At 40.6% G+C, this 19,292-nt stretch overlaps 1 protein-coding gene across 2 annotated transcripts in view; it reads right to left on the bottom strand.

Annotated features, from left to right (window-relative positions):
• Positions 1-4,925: 4,925 nt before the first annotated feature.
• The window catches only part of LOC128835736 (mucin-5AC-like), a 56,314-nt gene continuing 41,947 nt past the window's right edge, over positions 4,926-19,292 (bottom strand). The window contains exons 34-49 of one of the 2 annotated variants that reach the window (XM_054025349.1): positions 18,981-19,231; positions 16,312-16,495; positions 15,692-15,890; positions 14,776-14,954; positions 13,960-14,029; positions 13,536-13,636; positions 12,575-12,609; positions 11,624-11,801; positions 10,742-10,846; positions 10,502-10,542; positions 9,939-10,061; positions 9,735-9,833; positions 8,637-8,765; positions 7,735-7,792; positions 7,060-7,168; positions 4,926-6,351 (exon numbers count right to left, since the gene is read on the bottom strand). In XM_054025349.1, the coding sequence (XP_053881324.1) occupies positions 6,102-6,351; positions 7,060-7,168; positions 7,735-7,792; positions 8,637-8,765; positions 9,735-9,833; positions 9,939-10,061; positions 10,502-10,542; positions 10,742-10,846; positions 11,624-11,801; positions 12,575-12,609; positions 13,536-13,636; positions 13,960-14,029; positions 14,776-14,954; positions 15,692-15,890; positions 16,312-16,495; positions 18,981-19,231 (2,111 nt within the window). In that variant the 3' untranslated portion in view covers positions 4,926-6,101. The remainder of the gene's footprint in view (positions 6,352-7,059; positions 7,169-7,734; positions 7,793-8,636; positions 8,766-9,734; positions 9,834-9,938; positions 10,062-10,501; positions 10,543-10,741; positions 10,847-11,623; positions 11,802-12,574; positions 12,610-13,535; positions 13,637-13,959; positions 14,030-14,775; positions 14,955-15,691; positions 15,891-16,311; positions 16,496-18,980; positions 19,232-19,292) is intronic. The other variant, XM_054025350.1, reaches the window with a different exon arrangement.

The raw sequence follows: 19,292 nt of genomic DNA, 5'->3' as shown, positions 1-19,292 counted from the left end.
TAGATGGCTCATCTAGACCTATCCTGGTAAGTATCTGTGGGTGCCCACTACTGTAAGTCTCAGTGTTCAGCCAGGCCAAGGCTTGCTACCTCCCTTGCTGGCCACAAGTCTCAGGGTTTGGGAAGGCCTCAGACCAAGGAGAAGAGGGGTCCTACACCACTGCTGCCTTTGCTACACCTCTTTGTGTGGACAGGTGGGGATCCTTCTTCTCCCCAGCTCGCTGCTGCTATTCCCATCCCTACTGCCCTCCTCAGTAACCATCATTCCAAGTAGAGGATTCTTTGTGAATGACCTCTGTCTATTACCCCTAAGCAGGGGGTAAGGGAACCAGATATTTTACTGTTCCTAGGCCACAATTGCCTTAATTCAGGCCAGGAATGCCTGATATGTTCTACGGTGGTGCCGGAGGCTCCTGGCAAAAACAGCTACTGGCGTCCTCTGCCCACTCCTTATAGCTGAGGAGACACCAGTAGTGTCTCCTGTGCACCCTTTGTGGGAGAAGCATTGGCCACAAGGGGTGACCTGCCTCATAACTTCACACCAGCTTCTCTCTTATCACCCTCAGAAATTGAGTGACTCAAGTGGATGCTTAGGCCAGAGGAGCTTAGGCCTGTTCTGTTGCCATTCTGCATACATGGTGAGAGAAATCTGGGACCAGAATATAAACCTGACCTCATCCAAACCCCTGAGCAATGCTGTCCTGGGTCTCTTAAAGAGAAGGATTCTGCAGTGGGACTGAGCCTTTGGCCATCTTTCCCCCTCCATCATACTGCCTCTAAAATAGGGAAATGGACTTTGCCCTGAGTCCAGACTGTTGCACACCCAAGTGTTAAAGAATTAGCCAGGCACCCCAAAATAATGAGATTGGCTTAAAAATCATGAGATTAAAAAAAATGCATGTTGGATTCTTTTTATTTTTCCTCAGGTACTGAGCCTTTAGGGGACACCTGCTTCATATTTTCAAGGTTTTCTCTCTAACTATGAGGGCTGGAAATTTTATATATTTTTTAGTGAAAGCTAAGATTCTCAAGTAACCATCGGACTCCATTGGCTAGGATGTTAAGAAAAACACTTAAAACTGTGTGGTGCATTAAAAAATAAAAATAAAAGTCACGAGAGGTGGCAAAACTACCACAAAATATCTACTAGGTCATCTAATGCCAGTTCTTTGGAAGAGAGGACCAGTCTGTTGTTGTGGTATTTAATGACTTGCTCTGGTGCCATCTTGTGGTGCTTTAAAAAACGGTAAATTAATTTGAAGGTTAACGTGTTCATGCTTCTTTGATGTGTGTTCTGTAGTGAGTTATCCAGAAGTTGTTGCTGGCTAGTAAACTCTGAATAGACTAATGAAATTTTAGCTGACACGGGGCTGCTGGGCCTTACATTTTACATACTTTACATGGTTTTAAAGAGGAAATAATGATGATCAAACATTATTTGGTTACATCTTAGATTTCTGGGTGAAAACTACAAAAAATTTGTCAGTCACTCAAACTATAATCAAACAGTATGCTTTAGAGGAGTCTTAGCTACAAAAGTTCAGGAGGGAGGTGGGGAGGGTTCTGTCTCCAGGGAGATTTCTCCAAACTAGGCTGAAATTAAAGACTCCTCTCCAGCTGGAATAATTTCTTTCTTCAATGAACAGTTTTCAGACCTTATGTCTTCGTATTCTGAGGATCATTTTATGTGACATAAGTTACTGATAGCTGATAAGTTGTGCCAAATTCTGTCCTTGTCCCCAGTGTTACTTGTGCTGGGCACAGTCAGAATCAAGGGTTAATCAAAGGCAGAATTTGGCTTACTGACTTGTTAAACTATAACAACAATATAACACTCTAGAGTAATTCTTTCCTTTTTCTAAATACAGTAACTCCTCACTTAATGCTGTGGTTATGCTCCTGAAAAATGCGACTTTAAGCAAAACAATGATAAGCGAATCAAATTTCCCCATAAGAATTAACGTAAATGAGGAGGACGGAGTTAGATTCCAGGGATTATTTTTTCGCCAGACAAAAGACATTATATACATATACAGTATAAGTTTTAAGCAATTTAATACTCAGCAATGATGATTGTGAAGCTTGGTTGAGGTGGTGGAGTCAGAAGGTGGAAGAGGGTTGATTGTCCCACTGCTCCTCCTGCTGTTCTTGCTGAACTTTCCCAAGTCAAAAAAACACATCTAGAGATTGATGTTTTGCTTTCCTTTTTTTTTTCTTGGTAAATTTCTTTATGCCAATTTGGTGCAGCTTGACTCACAGCTGTGACCGGGTAAGTGAATAGCCTCTGGCCCGAGACCTCTGTTGAGGGTGTGGGCCAACAACACCCCGACTCCTAGGCCTGCAGAGTCCTACCCATGCAAGCTCTGTGGGTTTGGGCTCGACAAGGGAGCCAGGCAGAGCAAGGCCCAAGGCCCCACCCCGACCCACCTCTTCTCACCCCCTCCCCCAAGCGTGCTGCATCCTCACTCCCAGCCTCCCTGCACTCCACGAAACAATTGATTGCAGCGGGCAGGAGGCACGGAGCAGGAGTGGGGAGGTGCTGATCCACAGAGCCTGCCATCAGGTGGGAGGCGGTGGAGGGCGTTATAACTGAACATTGCACAACTTTAAATGAGCATGTTCTCTAATAGAACAGCGACGAAACAACATTAACCGGGATGATTTTAAGTGAGGGAATTACTGTAAAACAGAATTCAGGTGCATAAACTGTAAGTCTGGTGCCTTCTAGTGTCACGTCAGGTGTATTACACATTCTCTGCACAAGAGAGTTACTGTGACCTGCACAATAAGCTGAGATGCATCAAGAGATCATTTGCATGTTCACTCATGTTTCCACTTTATTTTTGGCTGAATTTTGCATTTAAGACCTGTCTATTTGTCAATGTCCGTAAGTTGTGAGAGCCTCAGAACAGGGATCATCCCTCCTTGAATGTGAGGGAAGCACCTAATACATTGTGGGCACTATTATAAATAAATAGGAGATAGCAAGAATGTAGGATTTGGTGTAACTGAAGGCAAGTAGGCTCCATTAGCTGTCAATGTCACAGCTACACGAGGGATAGTGCTGCAAGGCAGTGAATCTGTGGCAAGTCTTGACCATTATGGACACAATCCATATCAGTGCATTATCAACAGAATGATTGAAAGAACTACCAGCGTGACAAGGAGAGGAATAAAAGATGAGAGAGTTCATAGGAGGGAGCCATTCCAGAGACTGGAGTAGGGGTGATCCTGAAGGGTGAGGATCTCAGTAAGAGGGAAGATGTCCAGCAAGGCATTGGAAAGTGGGAATCACAATAAAGTCTCAGACAATGGATGCAGTGGCCTCACAGCTGAGTCAATGTAATAAGGATGGATGAATGAACTTCCCAGCAAAGCCAAAGAGGAACCCAATGTCAGTCCTTAGCTACTCTTCCCAAAGGACTTTTGGTTGAGATGCTAAGGACAAAGGACACAAGCATTGTTCATCACACCCAGTCAGTAGTCACAGTAAGGAGTGTACCTGAGAATTTAGAGTCAAGGAGTGGTACAGAACAAGTAGAAAAGGGGGAGTTTGCTAAGGCAGTTGGGAGTCTCTATTAATGGCCTAATTGGCACAAATCTCTCAAGGACTGGAGCAAGTCCTGCTCTGCCAGTGAGCCATGTGAAGTTGCTGGTGGCATACTCTGAATACACACAGTTTTCAAGTAATGAGAGAAGTTATGTTGCTGAGATTCAGGCTTTGGATAGAGAAAAGATTGAGGGTCATATGGCAGCCCTGTGGCATAAAGTTGGGCTGGTGGATTGAGCTTCCGCTCCTGAGGAGGGTTAGTGTAACTAACCTACTTGTCCATTACTAGGTATCCTCCCTCCCCTCCCCCAGAATGAGCTGGAGGAGAAGCATCACAGGTTATTCTTGGAGGAACAGAGACCCAGCATCTAGCCTGTAGATCAGGGGCCGGCAACCTTTCAGAAGTGCTGCGCTGAGTCTTCATTTATTCCCTCTAATTTAAGGTTTCGCGTGCCAGTAATACATTGTAACATTTTTAGATGGCCTCTTTCTATAAGTCTATAATATATAACTAAACTATTGTATGTAAAGTAAATAAGGATTTTAAAATGTTTAAGAAGCTTCATTTAAAATTAAATTAAAATGCAGAGCCCCCCAGACCAGTGGCCAGGACCCGGGCAGTGTGAGTGCCACTGAAAATCAGCTTGTGTGCCGCCTTCGGCACGCGTGCCATAGGTTGCCTACCCCTGCTGTAGATAACTCTGTGTTACCCAGAGCAAGCAGGAAAAGGGAGTGTCATAGTTCAGAGCAACAGCACCCGTATTTCCCTTTTGTGGTCCACTATGGGCACCCACTATTCCCAGCCATCATCTCTCTTGGGCAGAGACCTGTGTCTTTCTCCCCCTAGCTGAGGTTTTTCCAGGCTACACAGTTTCCTGCTCACACTGTGAATTTCCCAGAAAGACAGACTGCATAAGCAGACCTATGTTCAGAGGCTATAAATGTCTAATTATCCACAGTTAAGTTACCACACTGATCTTTCTAAGCAAGCAAATATAGTGTAGTGTCAGAATAAGATCCATTAAATTTACAAAGGTGGCAAGGTCAGTTTGTTGGAGTTTTAGATATGGTACATTAGGCCTTAAAGTCTGAGAACAGTTGGGTGGCATTTACACAATTTCCATTCTGCCAATTCTAATAAAGAATCTTCTGTTACTTACAAAAAGTATGTGCGTTTATTGCACCAAAGGCTAGAGTCTCTACACAAAGCACACTTCTAAATCTCGAATAAGGACGGGGTGCCACTCCACGCAGTGACATCCTGAACTGGGGCTGATTAGAAAACTCTACGGTAGAGGGGGAAGCGAATATTATGTAGGGCAAACAAACTGCTTGTGAAGGATTCAGCAAAATGAAAAAAGCAGAGGACACAAAAGTTGCAAAATGCTAAAAGTTTATTAATCATCATAACTTTTTTTCCTCTTAAGAAACAAACAAAACCCAAAACAAAATAGAAAAAGAAAACATCCCACAACCAGATACCCACTGATGCTAAAAAATGGGGGCAACATTAATTGTGGAGGAAATGGTCCAATACGCTTATTTTTCCCAGAAACAAAATAAATAGCAATGGTACAACATTTTAAAAAAATCTCAGCTTCCTAGGAAAGAATTTATATTACTATTATTATTACTTTTGTTTACAAAAATCCTTCATATACCCCTTTTGGCAAAAATATATTTCTTCTGTAAACAGTTAACCAAAAACAAATACAAGAATCCAAATTTTCATACATTTACTATGCTGATGATCTCATGTAAACATAGGATATTCTGCAGCAACCTTGTATGATAGGCTTTCTTTCTTTCTTCCTTTCTTTTCTACAACACCACAACCCCCCCCCCCAGTATCTTTAAAGTTTGAAGTTTGAGAAGATGCAGTTTCTACAACCTAAACTCACTTTAATGCTAAAACAACAAACAAGCAAACAAACAAAAAGGTAGGAAGGTGAGCGCGATAGTCTATGTTTTTCCTGGACTTGAATTGTTGACACTGCCTAATTGAACTGGAATCAAAGGGGATTTTAAAAGTTGTCTAATTCAGTGCAATGATTAGTCAGTGTCAGGTGGGTGTGTAATGACCGTGACTAGTGAAAAATTATTAATGACCCAGTGATGTTTGTTCTATGCTTGGCCTTTGGCAGTCAGTATCAGAATCACCACAGGGAAAATTTCAAGACAAAAAGAGACGACGATTTACATCAAGGACTTTAGTTAGAGTATAGTTCCACTTACCCCACCCTCTTGAAAGAAAAGTTGTCAGTCCTATAGTACAGCACTGCTGAGAAAAAACAAACCTCAAGATTTCCTAATCCTGCACCTCTCAAGTTAAAAGAAGACACTCAAAGCAATGAGACCCGTTGATAAGGGAAGCTGAAATAATTAGGAAACAGAAATTTCTAGCATGTATACAGGAATTTCATCCATATGTCCAAGATTCTAGCTGCTTTGGATACTTGTTTATTATTAGGAAAAAAAAGCGAAAAGATTTATTTCAGTCTATATTCTACTCTTCCTGGTTTGGGTTCCTTTTTTTGGTTCTACTCCTGGTTCTAGGACTGCCCTTGTTGCTGCTGGATCTGTTCCTGTTGCTGCTGTTCTTGCTCCTGCTGCTGTGCTGGAGTGGTGGGAGGGGCTTGGGGGATGCACTCCGTGCCCGCACAATCGCACTGCTCCACGTGGGTGTATGAGTAATCAGTGGTGCTTCCATCAGGGCAGCTCAGGGTCACCTGTCTTTTGCTGGTCTTGACCTCCTGACAACACTTGCACTTGTGTTGCATCACATTCGCCTCAAGGGAATACCTGATTGGCCACAAAACAAAGCCAACAAGAAAGAAAGATTTAGAAATACTGCAGCAAAAACCAACAACAAAATACACCCCCATTGCTAGATATCACCAAATATGGTGCCTCTGTGTTGGAAGCAATCGGTTTGACATTATTACTGTGACAATACTGTGGTGAAATATAATTTCAGTGGGACTATTTGTGGAAGAAGTTAGTGCTGCATGTAAGAGTGGCAGAATCTTACCCTACATTAATACTGTGCATTATCAACAAAAAATCTCAAAGTACTTTACAAAGGTGGCTAAATATTATTATGTACATTATACAGATGGAGACACTGAGGTACAGAGGGCCTAAATGACTTAGCCAAGGTCATACATCATCAGTGCACAAATGATGTCCAGGATGAGACTAGCAACCTCATTTTTAAATGGGCAAGTGTTCAAGTCAGGATGTCAGAGGTTAAAGGCATTTGTCGCTATACCACCGAGCTTTCATCTAGTAAAAACTGATGGGTTTTAAGGTAATTAACATCTTGTAACATAGCAGATATCAGAAATTCACGTCAACACAGCAGAAACAAACACCTGCTTGTTAGGTAGATATTGGATGCATTAAAAATGCATAATTTGCTCCCTGCCACCAATATAATGAATGAATGCCAAGAGGGCATAGGGACAATCATATACAAGGAGAGTGAGTAATGAGCTTGTAGCCACTTACATTGAAGAAGTATCACAGTTGCCTTCGCAGTATGTTAGTTCAACAGGCACAGAAGAGTTGCATTCATTGTGTCTGATGACAGTGGGAGTACTATGCAGTTTACAAGCTACTGTAATAAAGGGAAAATAATTGAAAATGTATTTGTTTACTGTATGCAGTTACTGATAGAAAACAGAGAGGTGTAGCTGATATCATGTGTTCACCTGTTTTAATTACATATAGCGAAACTGTGGCTCCCTCTCCCTTAAGCACTGATGCACGGCCCAGACTGGATTTTTCCACTGGCACCTCTTAAATGCATGGCCAGCTACCATGATTGGTGTGTCACTCTATCCTTTGAGAACATGTCCAGCTATGCTGGAGAGTGAGCATGGCCCTGTCCCTTCCACATAATGCTAGCATTTAGCAGTAGGGAAGGAGAAGCACATACTATACATTTTCAAAGGAACTGTACTGTGTGCTGGGAATGTTCTTTTCCCAGCCACTCCCTATTCCCCTTTCTTGCCCCAGCAGAAGGCAAACTGCCCAAACTTATTCTACACAGGCATAATGCCTCAGATCACATCAGCTCAGCCAATATATTTGTGCATCTGACACCCATTGTGGCTAATATGCTTCAAGGCACTATTTAGACCATGTATTTTGTCTTTGCACCACAAAATTAGCATGACTTACCTTTACCCTGTGGTATGCATCTTTTGCAGCAGCCATCTTCACTTAGCTTGATATCAGCCTGGAATGCAGAAATAGGGGGAAATAATTCAGAATTGGAGTGTACTCACCAACCTGGGGGGTTTTTCCCAACTTCCCAAGTTTCCTTGGTGCCAGCAAGAGGTCTGCATTGAGATCGATGCTGATTCAAAGCAGGGCTGGAGGAGCTTGGTGGTATTCCAGTGAGGGGCAACTTCTGCATCAGTATACCAGTAATAGGCAGCTTCTTTACAGGCTGGCATTGAGTGGCGCTCATTTTCTCTTTTTACCCTCAGAATTAAGCATTCTAATATTGTATATACTAACCCAACTTTTAAATACTGCATGCTGCAGATACATTAAATTCTGAGTGACTGAAGATGAAATGTTGCAAGTAAAGGATTAAACCAGCATTGGTCACATAGCTAATAAAATACTGACCTTCCACCTATGCGGCCCTGGTTCCAGTCCATCCCAAAATGTTGACTGAGTTGGAGGGCTTTATTTTAATCAATTCCCCTTCAAAATAATGTACTCTCCTTCACCTTATTTAGTCTCAGTGGGTGGGATTTTCAAAATCACCTAAGTGACTTAGGAGCACAAGTCCAATTAACTTTCAATGGAATTTGTGCTCCTGTATCACTTAGCTCTTTTGAAAATCCAACTCCTTTTTGTGTGTTCTGTTCTCTACTCCATGCTCTGTAATCCAGCGCAGCACATAACTTTGGCTCAAGTCAAATTCAAAGGGACCATATTTGAATAGACTATAATTAGAATTGCATCCCACATAATAGGTATAATCTTTGGACACAGTGGTCCTTCTGTTTTTGCCTATCCTTCCCCAGGCAACAAACATGAGAATTAGAGAAATATTTAGTAGTACTTACAGGATCGCAGTCTTCTGGGTATATGGGTTGACAGGCTTTCCTTACAGTGACAGGAATAAACTGATCCTCAATTTGTTCACATTTATAGAAGGTACAGTTATCACCAGGCTCATGCCAGACTTTTCCAGCCTGTAAGTAACAGTTGTAAAAAATTAATAAAAATCTACGCATTATGTCTTTAAAAAATCCTTTTTTTCATACTATCTACTACAGTGTGATTATTCTGCAAAAAGGTCATTTACAGTCCTTGAGGGCTAAATCAGGGGAGTTCCTGTTGAGGGCTTTTGTAATGTTAGCAGCATAGCTACTATTGTGTAAGTAATAAAACCCAGTTCATTGAAAGTGTGAGGAGTCTATATATTACCATTACACTTTCAAGATCATTTTAATAATGGATTCACCTATCCCTACTCAACTACTACTGAATTACAGTCAAGCGATAATAGTACAATAAGAATTAGCGATACCAAGAAAAATGCGGTGAGTGTACAGGTTGGTTTGGAAGGGAGACAAAGTGGCTGTGAACAGTCTCTTTGTTTTGTCATCAGTCATACCCTCAAGTTGTAATAAAGTGTATATACTCGTGAACTTGGTGCTGAAGACGTGTCTGTCTGTAATGACCTATTGTTTCCTTTGTAAAGATATCAACATACTCTTCCTCTTGAGAAAATACACAGTGGGGCAAACCCTAATACCATTCAAGACAGTGTCAAGATTTCCCGTGACTTCATTGATGCCAGGATTTGTCCAGTAATATTATAAAGCTTCCAATTGCGATTGGCCACATGCAGCCAGATTCTGCCCTCATGAGAGTGATTCCCATTGAGAGCAATGAGTGCTGTGTTTTCATACCGAGGGCAAAGCCCGGCCCAGTGTTTTTATCTACATTGCTTTTAACATTGAATTCTGAAAGCTATCATTATTGCAGTAGCTCCTAGAAGCCTCAATCAGAATGGAAGCCCCATTGTCCTGGGGACTGGCCAAGCACGGAGTGAGATCTAACATGAGAGAAGACACAGCGAGCAAGTGTGATAAACACCGGGACAGAAAAGGAAAGGAGGAGACTGGAGTTCACAAAACCTTAAAAGCATTAGTTACCTGAAGCACATGGACTGTGTTATCCTTCATCTTCAGTACACAAGCCACCTGTACACACTTGCCACAGCATTGTCCAGATTTCATCTTATATTCATAGCCCTGTTTGTAAAGGAATAAAAAAGGAATTGCGCTGAGTCAAGGATGCTCGTTTCCTCTCAGGCAGGTTTTTAAATTGTGTGTGATGGGACAAAAAGCGGCACTCACCAGTGGGCACTCAGTGTCACATGGAATGGGCTGGCAGTCAACGATGTTTCTCTGACTGTCTGGCTGTACTTTGGCAGAGCAGGTGCACTTTTCACAGGTACCTTTTGGAATGACAGCTCCAGGCTAAACAAAGTCAAAGGAGGAGTATTAATTGTCAATAAAAATAAATTGCTTCATGTACAGATCTCACAGATCAGAAATACTGGGCTAAATTCTTTAACCACACTGGAAAATTTGACCCACTTTATTTAACCAGAGTCCCAGTGTTGGTGATATGAGTACCTTATTTTTCTTGGGGCAAATTCCTTATGCTTATGCAGAGGGTGATGGAATGTTGTTTTTTGATGAAGTAATGGACAATGTTTAACTCAGCCTTTGTGGAAAGAATATACGTTTCAGGCCCCGGCTAGGATTCTGAACCAATTTTTGTTCTATTACATTGTTGTGGTTATTTGTTATTACTGTAGCACCCAGGAGCCCCAGTCATGGGCCAGGACCCCATTGTGCTAGGCATTGCAAACTAATATGTTTTGTGTTAGAGTAAGTAACATATATGTACATACCATGTAGAAAGTTCCATTGGTTACACAGCCTGGTTTTAGCTCTGTAAGGGGAAAAAACAAAACAGTGTGATGCAAATGTAATTTTTTTAAAAGAAGCAGAAAGACATGAAAAGCTATCAGTCATTTTGTTGACAAGATATAACAACAGAATGTAACTTCTTTACACGGTGCTGCTCAGACTACTTTCTTCAACATCTTGACAGGTGTGGATAATTCACAAAAGAAGAGCTTAATACTTACTACATGTGAAGATAGTACAACAATTTCCATTTAATACTTCTGGGATTAACTCGTATCCTGGTTGACAGCTGGCCACTGATTCGGGGCACTTGCTAGTGTCACATCCTATGTAATGTAAGACAGAAAACAAGGAGTTCAACATAGTTAAGTACAGAAGATTCTGTATTGTATGAACAAGAACTTCTGAAGTTTCCTCACTGGGCCATAATTAGCACCCTAGCTCTGTGAGCAAGCATGAGGATGGGATTAGAAAAACTTCGGTAAAGCCTCATTTAAAGTTAATGAGCTTTATTCTTAACCTTAATTCTTAAAACAAATAGTTTAATGTTCTAGCTCAGAAGAGCAGATTAGTGGAAACTTCTCTCTCCTGTCAGAGACAAGTTTGAAAGAGAAAACGTATAGGGATCGAGACTCTGGTGACTTTCAGGAATTCATAAAACCTCTACTCCAGTTTGTAAAAGTTCTAGAGATTTTGTGAAATAGCTTAGAACTTTTGGTGACAGTGGTTTTTTTTGTGGGATGAGGTGGTTTTAGAGAGATTTTGTTGGTGGTGGGTATTATTTACTTATTAGGGGCAGTACAGTTTGTTTTCTTCCAACAGTTAAAATAATTGGACATTTCAAATGACTTTTTGGTAGGCATGCTTTCCCTTTGCTGGTGAAATACTTTTTTCTCTCTCTCAGAAATGAAATGTATTTTTTTTAAAAGGTGCTCCCTTCAGACATCTTGTAAATGCTATACAAAAGGTGTGGGGGTCGTGATGGCACAAGTGGGCACTATATGAAGAAAGTAAATTCCAAATTAAATGTTGAAAAGATGCTTCACAAGTTCCCCACGATATATACAGTATTTTTCACATGGAAGAACTGAGAGGATTCTTACGGCATTCAGTCTGGACACAGCATGGGTCTTCTTGTGTCAGCGACTGGACAGGAACAAACCCTGGGTCATCACAAGAAACTGGCGGGAGTGGTTTACACGGGCGCTTTGTACACTGCACTGTAACAGTGTACCGGTCACAAACACAGTCCTGGCAATTGCTTTTCCACTGGTCTCCAGGCTGTAAAAAAAAAAAAAAAAGTTTAGAACCGAGTCAGACTATTTGCACTAGTTAGCTTGTTCAGGGCTAAAGCTATGCACAGCTGCATCAGCATCATTCATGTTTATATAATTTCTAGACTAATCTTTATGAGGGAACCTCAAACTCTGAAAATCCTTAGAAGAGGACCCCATATGTTACTGAAAGTATCTGGTCATGACCACCTTTCCTTGCATAAATCTGTTAATTCCTAGAGATTGTGTGAAAGATACAAGAAATATAATTGAAAGAGCATAGGGAACACCCATGTGTGTTTTGAATGCGTAACAAAATTCTCATATCAGGTACGTCAGGTTATAAAATGGGTCTTGTAGAAATTAGATGGAATTAAAGAATTGGGACTGCAAAGTTTGCTATCTATAACTAATTTTTCCTCCATCCAGCCCTTCATTTCTAATAAACTTTGCATGCCAAATTCCAGAAAATAAAGGAAACCAATATGTTGGTCCTCTAGGACTGCTATTTGTGCTTGTATTTTTAGAATGTAATGGAAAGATTAGAAATGGAAGAACCCATTATCTATAATTTAGTCATTCATAAAATTACACAGGGTTCCAGAATTCAGACACTTGCATATTTTTTTTCTACAATTTAAGAGGGACGCACATTTTCCAAAAATAAATATTCCTCAAAATCTGTTAGAATGTTTGGCAAACCCCATGTTCATAAACCCCCAAATGTTCCTTGAGCTCTACAATCTATATTTGGTAAAACATACTGATTGCAATACTCACTAATTTGGGCTGTCCATCTGGTCCTATACAGTTACCTGAAAAAAAATGAAAGGATAGATATTAACATTAGTGCTACTGAGGTGATGTGGAATAAATGTGATAGGGTTGGGTCAGGGTACTGCAACCAGAAACAGCCTGCAGATAGATCCTAGAAGAAGAGGGCTGACAGATTCATTCAAACATTGATGCTATTTTCAGATAAATACTGAAAACAACATATCAGAAATCCCTATTTGTCAGTTTGAATGTTTCACAGGTTCATAATACACCGAGGACACACTTTAAAATTAAAATAAACAATAAGGTGGGGGCAGGGAAGATGGTAGAACAAATGTAATGTATTCATTTTTCACTTCAGAATACAATGGCTGTAATTAAGGTCATATAAGTGAAATGAATTCTGAGCCCAGTTATCAGTGCACATTTAGCCACACCAAAATGACCAAACTGGCAATTATGATTATCAGTCTGTGCTGAGAAGAGGCAGAGCATTGTTAAAGGAGGAGTGCTACAGGGCAGGATTGAGATGCTTTGGCAGAGTGGAGTATGGGAATCTTGCATGGGTCATAGCAGTAGCAGGTCTGGAATTAGCCAGCATTATTAGTCACTTGCTTTCATAAGCAATATTCACCACATTCAGCATTCTTTATAAAACAATCAAGGGCCCAAACCAACACCAATTGAAATCAGTGGAAAGCCTCCCATTCACTTTACTGGACATTGGATCAAGTTCTAGATAGACAACAACAATGCTTATCTCTTATATGGAATTTTCCATCCGGAGATCTCAGCATACTTCACAAAGGAGGATAACTACTATTATTCCCAGTTTGCAGATGGGAGACTAAAGAACTGGAGAGACTTGCCCAGAGTCAGTGGCAGAGATGGGAATTGAACTCAGGCTTTCTGACTCCCAGTCCAGGGCCCTATCTACTCCTAAAGTAAAAAACATCTTGCTTACCACATCCAGAGACACAGACATCGCTGTTTGCATTGAAGAGAAACTTTCCTTCAGGGCAGAAACATCCTTCAGTTAGGCCAGTGCCATTGTGTTGAACAGCTCTAGAGTGGAAAGAGGCATATGTTAGAGTACAGGTCTCTCACAGTTAAACAGCCAAGTGCAATCCATGCAGGAAGTCACAGCATTTAGATGATGGATACATGTGAAGAGGGAAAATAATGCAGTTCTTTTAAGAAGCAATAGAAATTACAGGTTAAATTCTTTATTGCTTACTAGATCTGGCTGAATAATGATACATTTTACTCATGAAAAATGCCAAAATTCACCAGATGAATTATTCACTATGATAATAAAGGATCCTAAGTGACAAAAATCCATAAGGACACATTGAACTAAATGGTTTGCTTGTATGTTCTTTCCATACCTTGAATCACAAGTAGCAGGATTAAGAGGCCCACATGGTTTATACACTTTGCCCACTGGACAGTTATATGCTGTATGGGAAGGGGAAAATATAACAAGGTTAAAAAGCTGAGAGATTACATTTCAGTTTGGGTTATATTTTGTCGAAAGAGGTCCCATGCATCTAAGGTCCCAGGTTTTTAAGTGGTCTTTCCAAACCCTCCCCCCGCCCCGCCCATATTCATTCTGGGTTTCTGTCAATAGAGCACTCAGTGAAGCAGTGAGTAACAATCACGAGCTAGGTTGAGTTGGGATGTAAGACTGTTAGTTTAACCCTTTATTTTGTATCATCATTTTCCACCAATAACTTTCCAATCTTCTCTTCCCCTCTCTGAAATCTCATGTTACTCTCCTGTAACGAGTAAGCGGGTGCTACAATGAAGCGAAGTAGTAGCTCACCCTTTCGCAAAACACAGTTGGCCAGATTCTTAGTCTCAGTGATACCTGTATAAATCCACAATAGCTTCAATTGCTTCACTGAAGCTACACTGGATTTACATTGGTCTGAGATGAGAATCTGGCCTTTACAGTATCACCTCTGTGATGCTCCGTGCTGACAACCATTTGTGAATTAGGTATCCAAAGTTTGTTCCAAATCTGGATCATCTGAATTAATGTTGCCATATTCTATCCACTAAACCACTGAGACAGACCTGCTCATGTTTTTATAGAGATATTAAATACATTGAGTAAGTGTGAGATGCAGGACGAACTTACTGAACAAGCCTCCAGTTACTATTTCATTAACACATGTATTTGTTAATGCTGAAGTACTTACGGCATTTGCCCTGAGTCTCTCCTCTCCAGTCAATACAAACACCTCTAGTGGCACACAGAGTGGCATATATCTCCAAGCCGGAACACTGCATGGATGCATTGGTCATGTGACATGCATCAAAGACACAGCCCTTGTAAAAATCTTGTGGTGGTATCACCTTGTGGCATTCTTCAAAGACTCTTTAAACACAACAGAGAAGAAAAAAGTCCCACAGTTGCTATACAAAATCTATTCTTGTCAAAGAGGAACATCACAGTGTGAGCAAATTGTCCTTCTCCTTTGAGATGAGTTTCTGACTGAAATTTAATGTGGGAGAAAGACTCCAGAATGGAAAGGCTGAGAAGTCTGAAACCATCATGTAGAACATTTTTTATGTACAATGTACACATATTTTAGATTTTTTTATGGGGAAAGGAGTCTGTCTTTCTGTGTAAGTTTTCATAAACCAAACTCATCAGGCATCTTACAAATGTAAAGTGATGTTACTGTTTGAAAAATATAACTTGGTGTGGATAGATATGCCATGGAAAACATGTGGGAGATAGATGATTTTCTGGTTAAAGCACATAACTGCAAGCCAGAAGATTTGGGTTTTATTACTTGCCAGGCCCCTGACTTGCTGATATTCTCCATACCCTCTCCTCAGAGAGCTGTGGAATCATCATGGAGATCTCCTTGGTGTAATCAGGTATGTGATTTCCACTTGCAGAGGACTTCTATTGCATTTGCCCCCCTTGGCAGCTGTCACACAACTGTTTGGCCTTCAGATATGTGCATAAAGCCACCCTAGATTTGGCCCTGAATTTGTTGATAAGGGCTTGATTGGGATATAATTCTTATCTCCATCATTTTATAAGATTTTTGGATACTTTTGCTTAGTTAAGAAAGAGTAAATTAATTCATTTTTGTATCTTACTCGCTCAAAATTATCTTGCAAAGAGCAGACGGAGGACAGCTGGGAGCTGGAGTCGGGGTGCTGGGTGGTGGTGTTGTTCCTACACAGTATCGCTTCTTGTCATCGTTAACCTTCCAGTGGGGAGCCATTTGGGTACAAGAAGAGATGATCTTACCACTTGGCAAGCGGCAGTCATCGATTTTGGTGTTTGAGCATGTACCTGGAAGACCAAACATAACCAGATCAGAAGGGTCTGAGCCACTGACAAAGTGCATAACCCATTACGTTAATATCAAATTCAAAACTGGTATGCATAGTGAGTGGATCAAACTCCTTGTAAGTTTAGATTGCTTGATACTCAAAGTGCATAATTTCCTTTGAGTTTACTTAATAATTGCTTATATAAGATTAAAATTATAAGACAAAAATCAGGTCATTGAAATATTAAGCATTTGAACCTATTTGTTAGAAGCAGATTGAAGTAATATAAAAAAGTAACAATGAATGAGACCCAAATTCTCCCTAAATCCATTTACTTTACAGTTGAGGAATTTCAGTCTATGGTAAGCTTGAATAACTATCTGGCTCAGGGAATAAACATAGGGAGAGTGAGAAGAGAAGGATTAATGCATCTATCTTACCACACTGTCCTTCAGTGTTATTGCCAAATTTGCTGAATGGGAGTTTCACTGAGAAGATCAACCCGCTGAAGGTGATGGTAGCGCCAATCTCAGGTATTTCAACAACCATGTTGATGCCAAGCATGTAAATAGAAATGCCATCTTTCTTGAAGCCTGGGTTGACAACCGTTTTATTGAAGATAATCTGCATATGGGGTTAAAAATGATGTCATTGCAGGAGTCACTTTTGTTAGACACATATTTTAAAATAATTTGTTTACTAATCTTTATAATCATGTCATTTCATGATGACATGTCCCATGTTCCTCATATCCCACACCAGGTTTTTATAATAATAACTCATATTGTTTTTTTTTTCCTTTCGATGCTGCTTTACAAGTCCCCGAGTGACTTAGTTGTGGGACTAATTATCAGAGTGGTCCTGTTCAATTAGCATGGTTATGCAATTGGTCATATTCCATCCGGACAGGCTCTATGCTAATACACATTATTTTAAGGCCAAATATAATGAGTGAAAATATCATTTGCGTCTTTTTGTAGGCATTTTTCCTTACAGAAAATGACTAGGCTGTAATTTTTTAAGCTGCAGCAAGATTCATGCCGTTATTCTGTTATAATCCTGTCATCATTGTATAGTCACAATGGACCAAACCATGAGGGGTGTCTAGCACAGGGAGAGCCCCTGGAACTCACATTGAAATATACATTTCACCCATCATTTTTATATGATGACTTGTTTCCTCTTTAAATTAAGCTGTTACTCACATTTGCCACATACAAATTCCAGGTGCTAACAAAAGTGTGGACCTTTGGTTGGTGATATTGTTCTTCAGGAATTATTTCTATGTTAGGAACTTAACTCCTTTCTCATTTGATTGGGATGGAGGAGGGAGAGTTGCAGATCCCTCAAGTACCATTCTGTTTTGACTGGGAATCACTGGGCTACATTTTACAATATGCCCTATTCCAGTGGTTCTCAACCAGGGATATGGATACTCCTGGGGGTACTCAGAGATCTTCCAGGTGGTACATCAACTCATCTAGATATTTGCCTAGTTTTACAACAGGCTACATAAAAAGCACTAGCAAAGTTAGTACAAACTAAAATTTCATAGACAATGATTTGTTTAAACTGCTCTGTATACAATACATTGAAATGTAAGTACCATATTTATATCCAAATAGATTTATTTTATAATTCTATGGTAAAAATGAGAATGTATTTTTATGTCTGATTTTGTAAGTTTTTAAGTGAGATGAAACTTGGGGGTACACAAGACAAACCAGACTCTTGAAAGGGGTACAGTCATCTGGAAAGGTTGAGAAACACTGCCCTATCCTGTCCCTGACAGTGGCTTATGAGTGCTTGGCACAGCTCTGTGTGTGTGTGTGGGGGGGGGGGGGGAAACACACACACCTTTGCATCTCCCCTCCCACCATCCTGAGCCATCTGAATGCCGGGTCAGTCCCCAAAATGAAATAGGGCAGCATGAGGCCACTTCTAATTTTCACCAACTGCCAACAGCAATTTAGGATTACTGGGGTAAATGGATGCTCTAGTTCATCCCCTTCTCTTCAATTACATCTTCTGTGCCAGCAAATAGGAATGGAATGGAGAAGGAGCTATTGGGGGGGGGGGAGGGGGGCTTTATGCTCATCAAAGATCTCCATACTCAGGGGGAGATCCCCATTTGGCCAACTAACATGAAGTGATTGCTGGTTTGCACCATCAGGGGAGAATTGGTCTTCTGGTGTAGATCTGTTCCCCTTTGTATTAATTTTTTGCACACAATATATGAGTTTGCATCAGACAGAAGTCCCCCAAGAGCAATGCATTTCCACACCAGCCCTTACAAAAGACTGTGTCTTAATCAGATCCAAAAACAGAATACCTTGCTTCATTCACCTGCCTCAATAACATATTCCATGGGTTTGTGTCTCGTGCTAGAACTCATAATCTAATCTTACATAAGAATATAAGACTGGCCCTACTGGGTCAGACCAAAGGTCCATCTAGCCCAGTATCCTGTCTTCTGACAGTGGCCAATGCCAGGTGCCCCAGAGGGAATCAGCAGAACAGGTAATCATCCAGTGATCCATCCCCTGTCACTCATTCCCAGCTTCTGGCAAACAGAGGCTAGGGACACCATTCCTGCCCATCCTGGCTAATAGACCACTGATGGTCTTGTATTCCATGAATTTATCTAATTCTTTTTTGAACCCTGTTATGGTCTTGGCCTTCGGTTGACTGTGCGTTGTGTGAAGAAATACTTCCTTTTATTTGTTTTAAACCTGCTGCCTATTAATTTCATTTGGTGACTTTACTCTTATACTTTACAATACCACATGTTCCCTAGTTTTTGAACTTCCTCACTCTTGGGAATTTAACTCTGACAAATGCATCCACCTCTTTCATAATTTTCTATTTTTCCAGTAAGGATAGCTCTAGCTCTCTAAACCTTCTATTATATGTTTGCTTCTTGAGAATTGGCATAATATTTTTTATCCTATGATGCCCTCTGCCTAAGCATTTCTGTGCTATAATAAACACAAATGCCCTCAATATTTCACATGAGGTTCAGACAAATGCCTGTACACTTTATTTCTGTTTTGCTGAAATAGGAAACTTAATAGGAACACTGCAAAAACGTTAAAGAACTATATTTTACCTTATTAGCCATCACTCCATTATAGAGTTCACGCGTCAGCACTACCACTGTGTACTTGTAGTAAACAATAATGGACTGAGGACAGGAAAGTCCATCTTCCGCATCACAGAAGTAATTGTCAATGTCAACACGGAAGTTGTCATATTTAGGGGTAATCTGCTTCACCAGAGTATATGTGCAGTTGTCAAGGAATGTGTAATAGGTTCCATCGAATGTAATGTAGTGAGGGTCACCCCAGCCACTACAGACACCTGGTAAAGAGGAAAAATGTAGATGCTAAGACTAAAATAGGTTTACAAGAAAGAATTTAGA

This window comes from Malaclemys terrapin, chromosome 4 (assembly GCF_027887155.1).
Source record: "Malaclemys terrapin pileata isolate rMalTer1 chromosome 4, rMalTer1.hap1, whole genome shotgun sequence".
NCBI lineage: Eukaryota > Metazoa > Chordata > Testudines > Emydidae > Malaclemys > Malaclemys terrapin.
The sequence above is the reverse complement of the archived record's forward strand: the minus strand, read 5'-3'. Positions and strand labels throughout refer to the sequence as shown.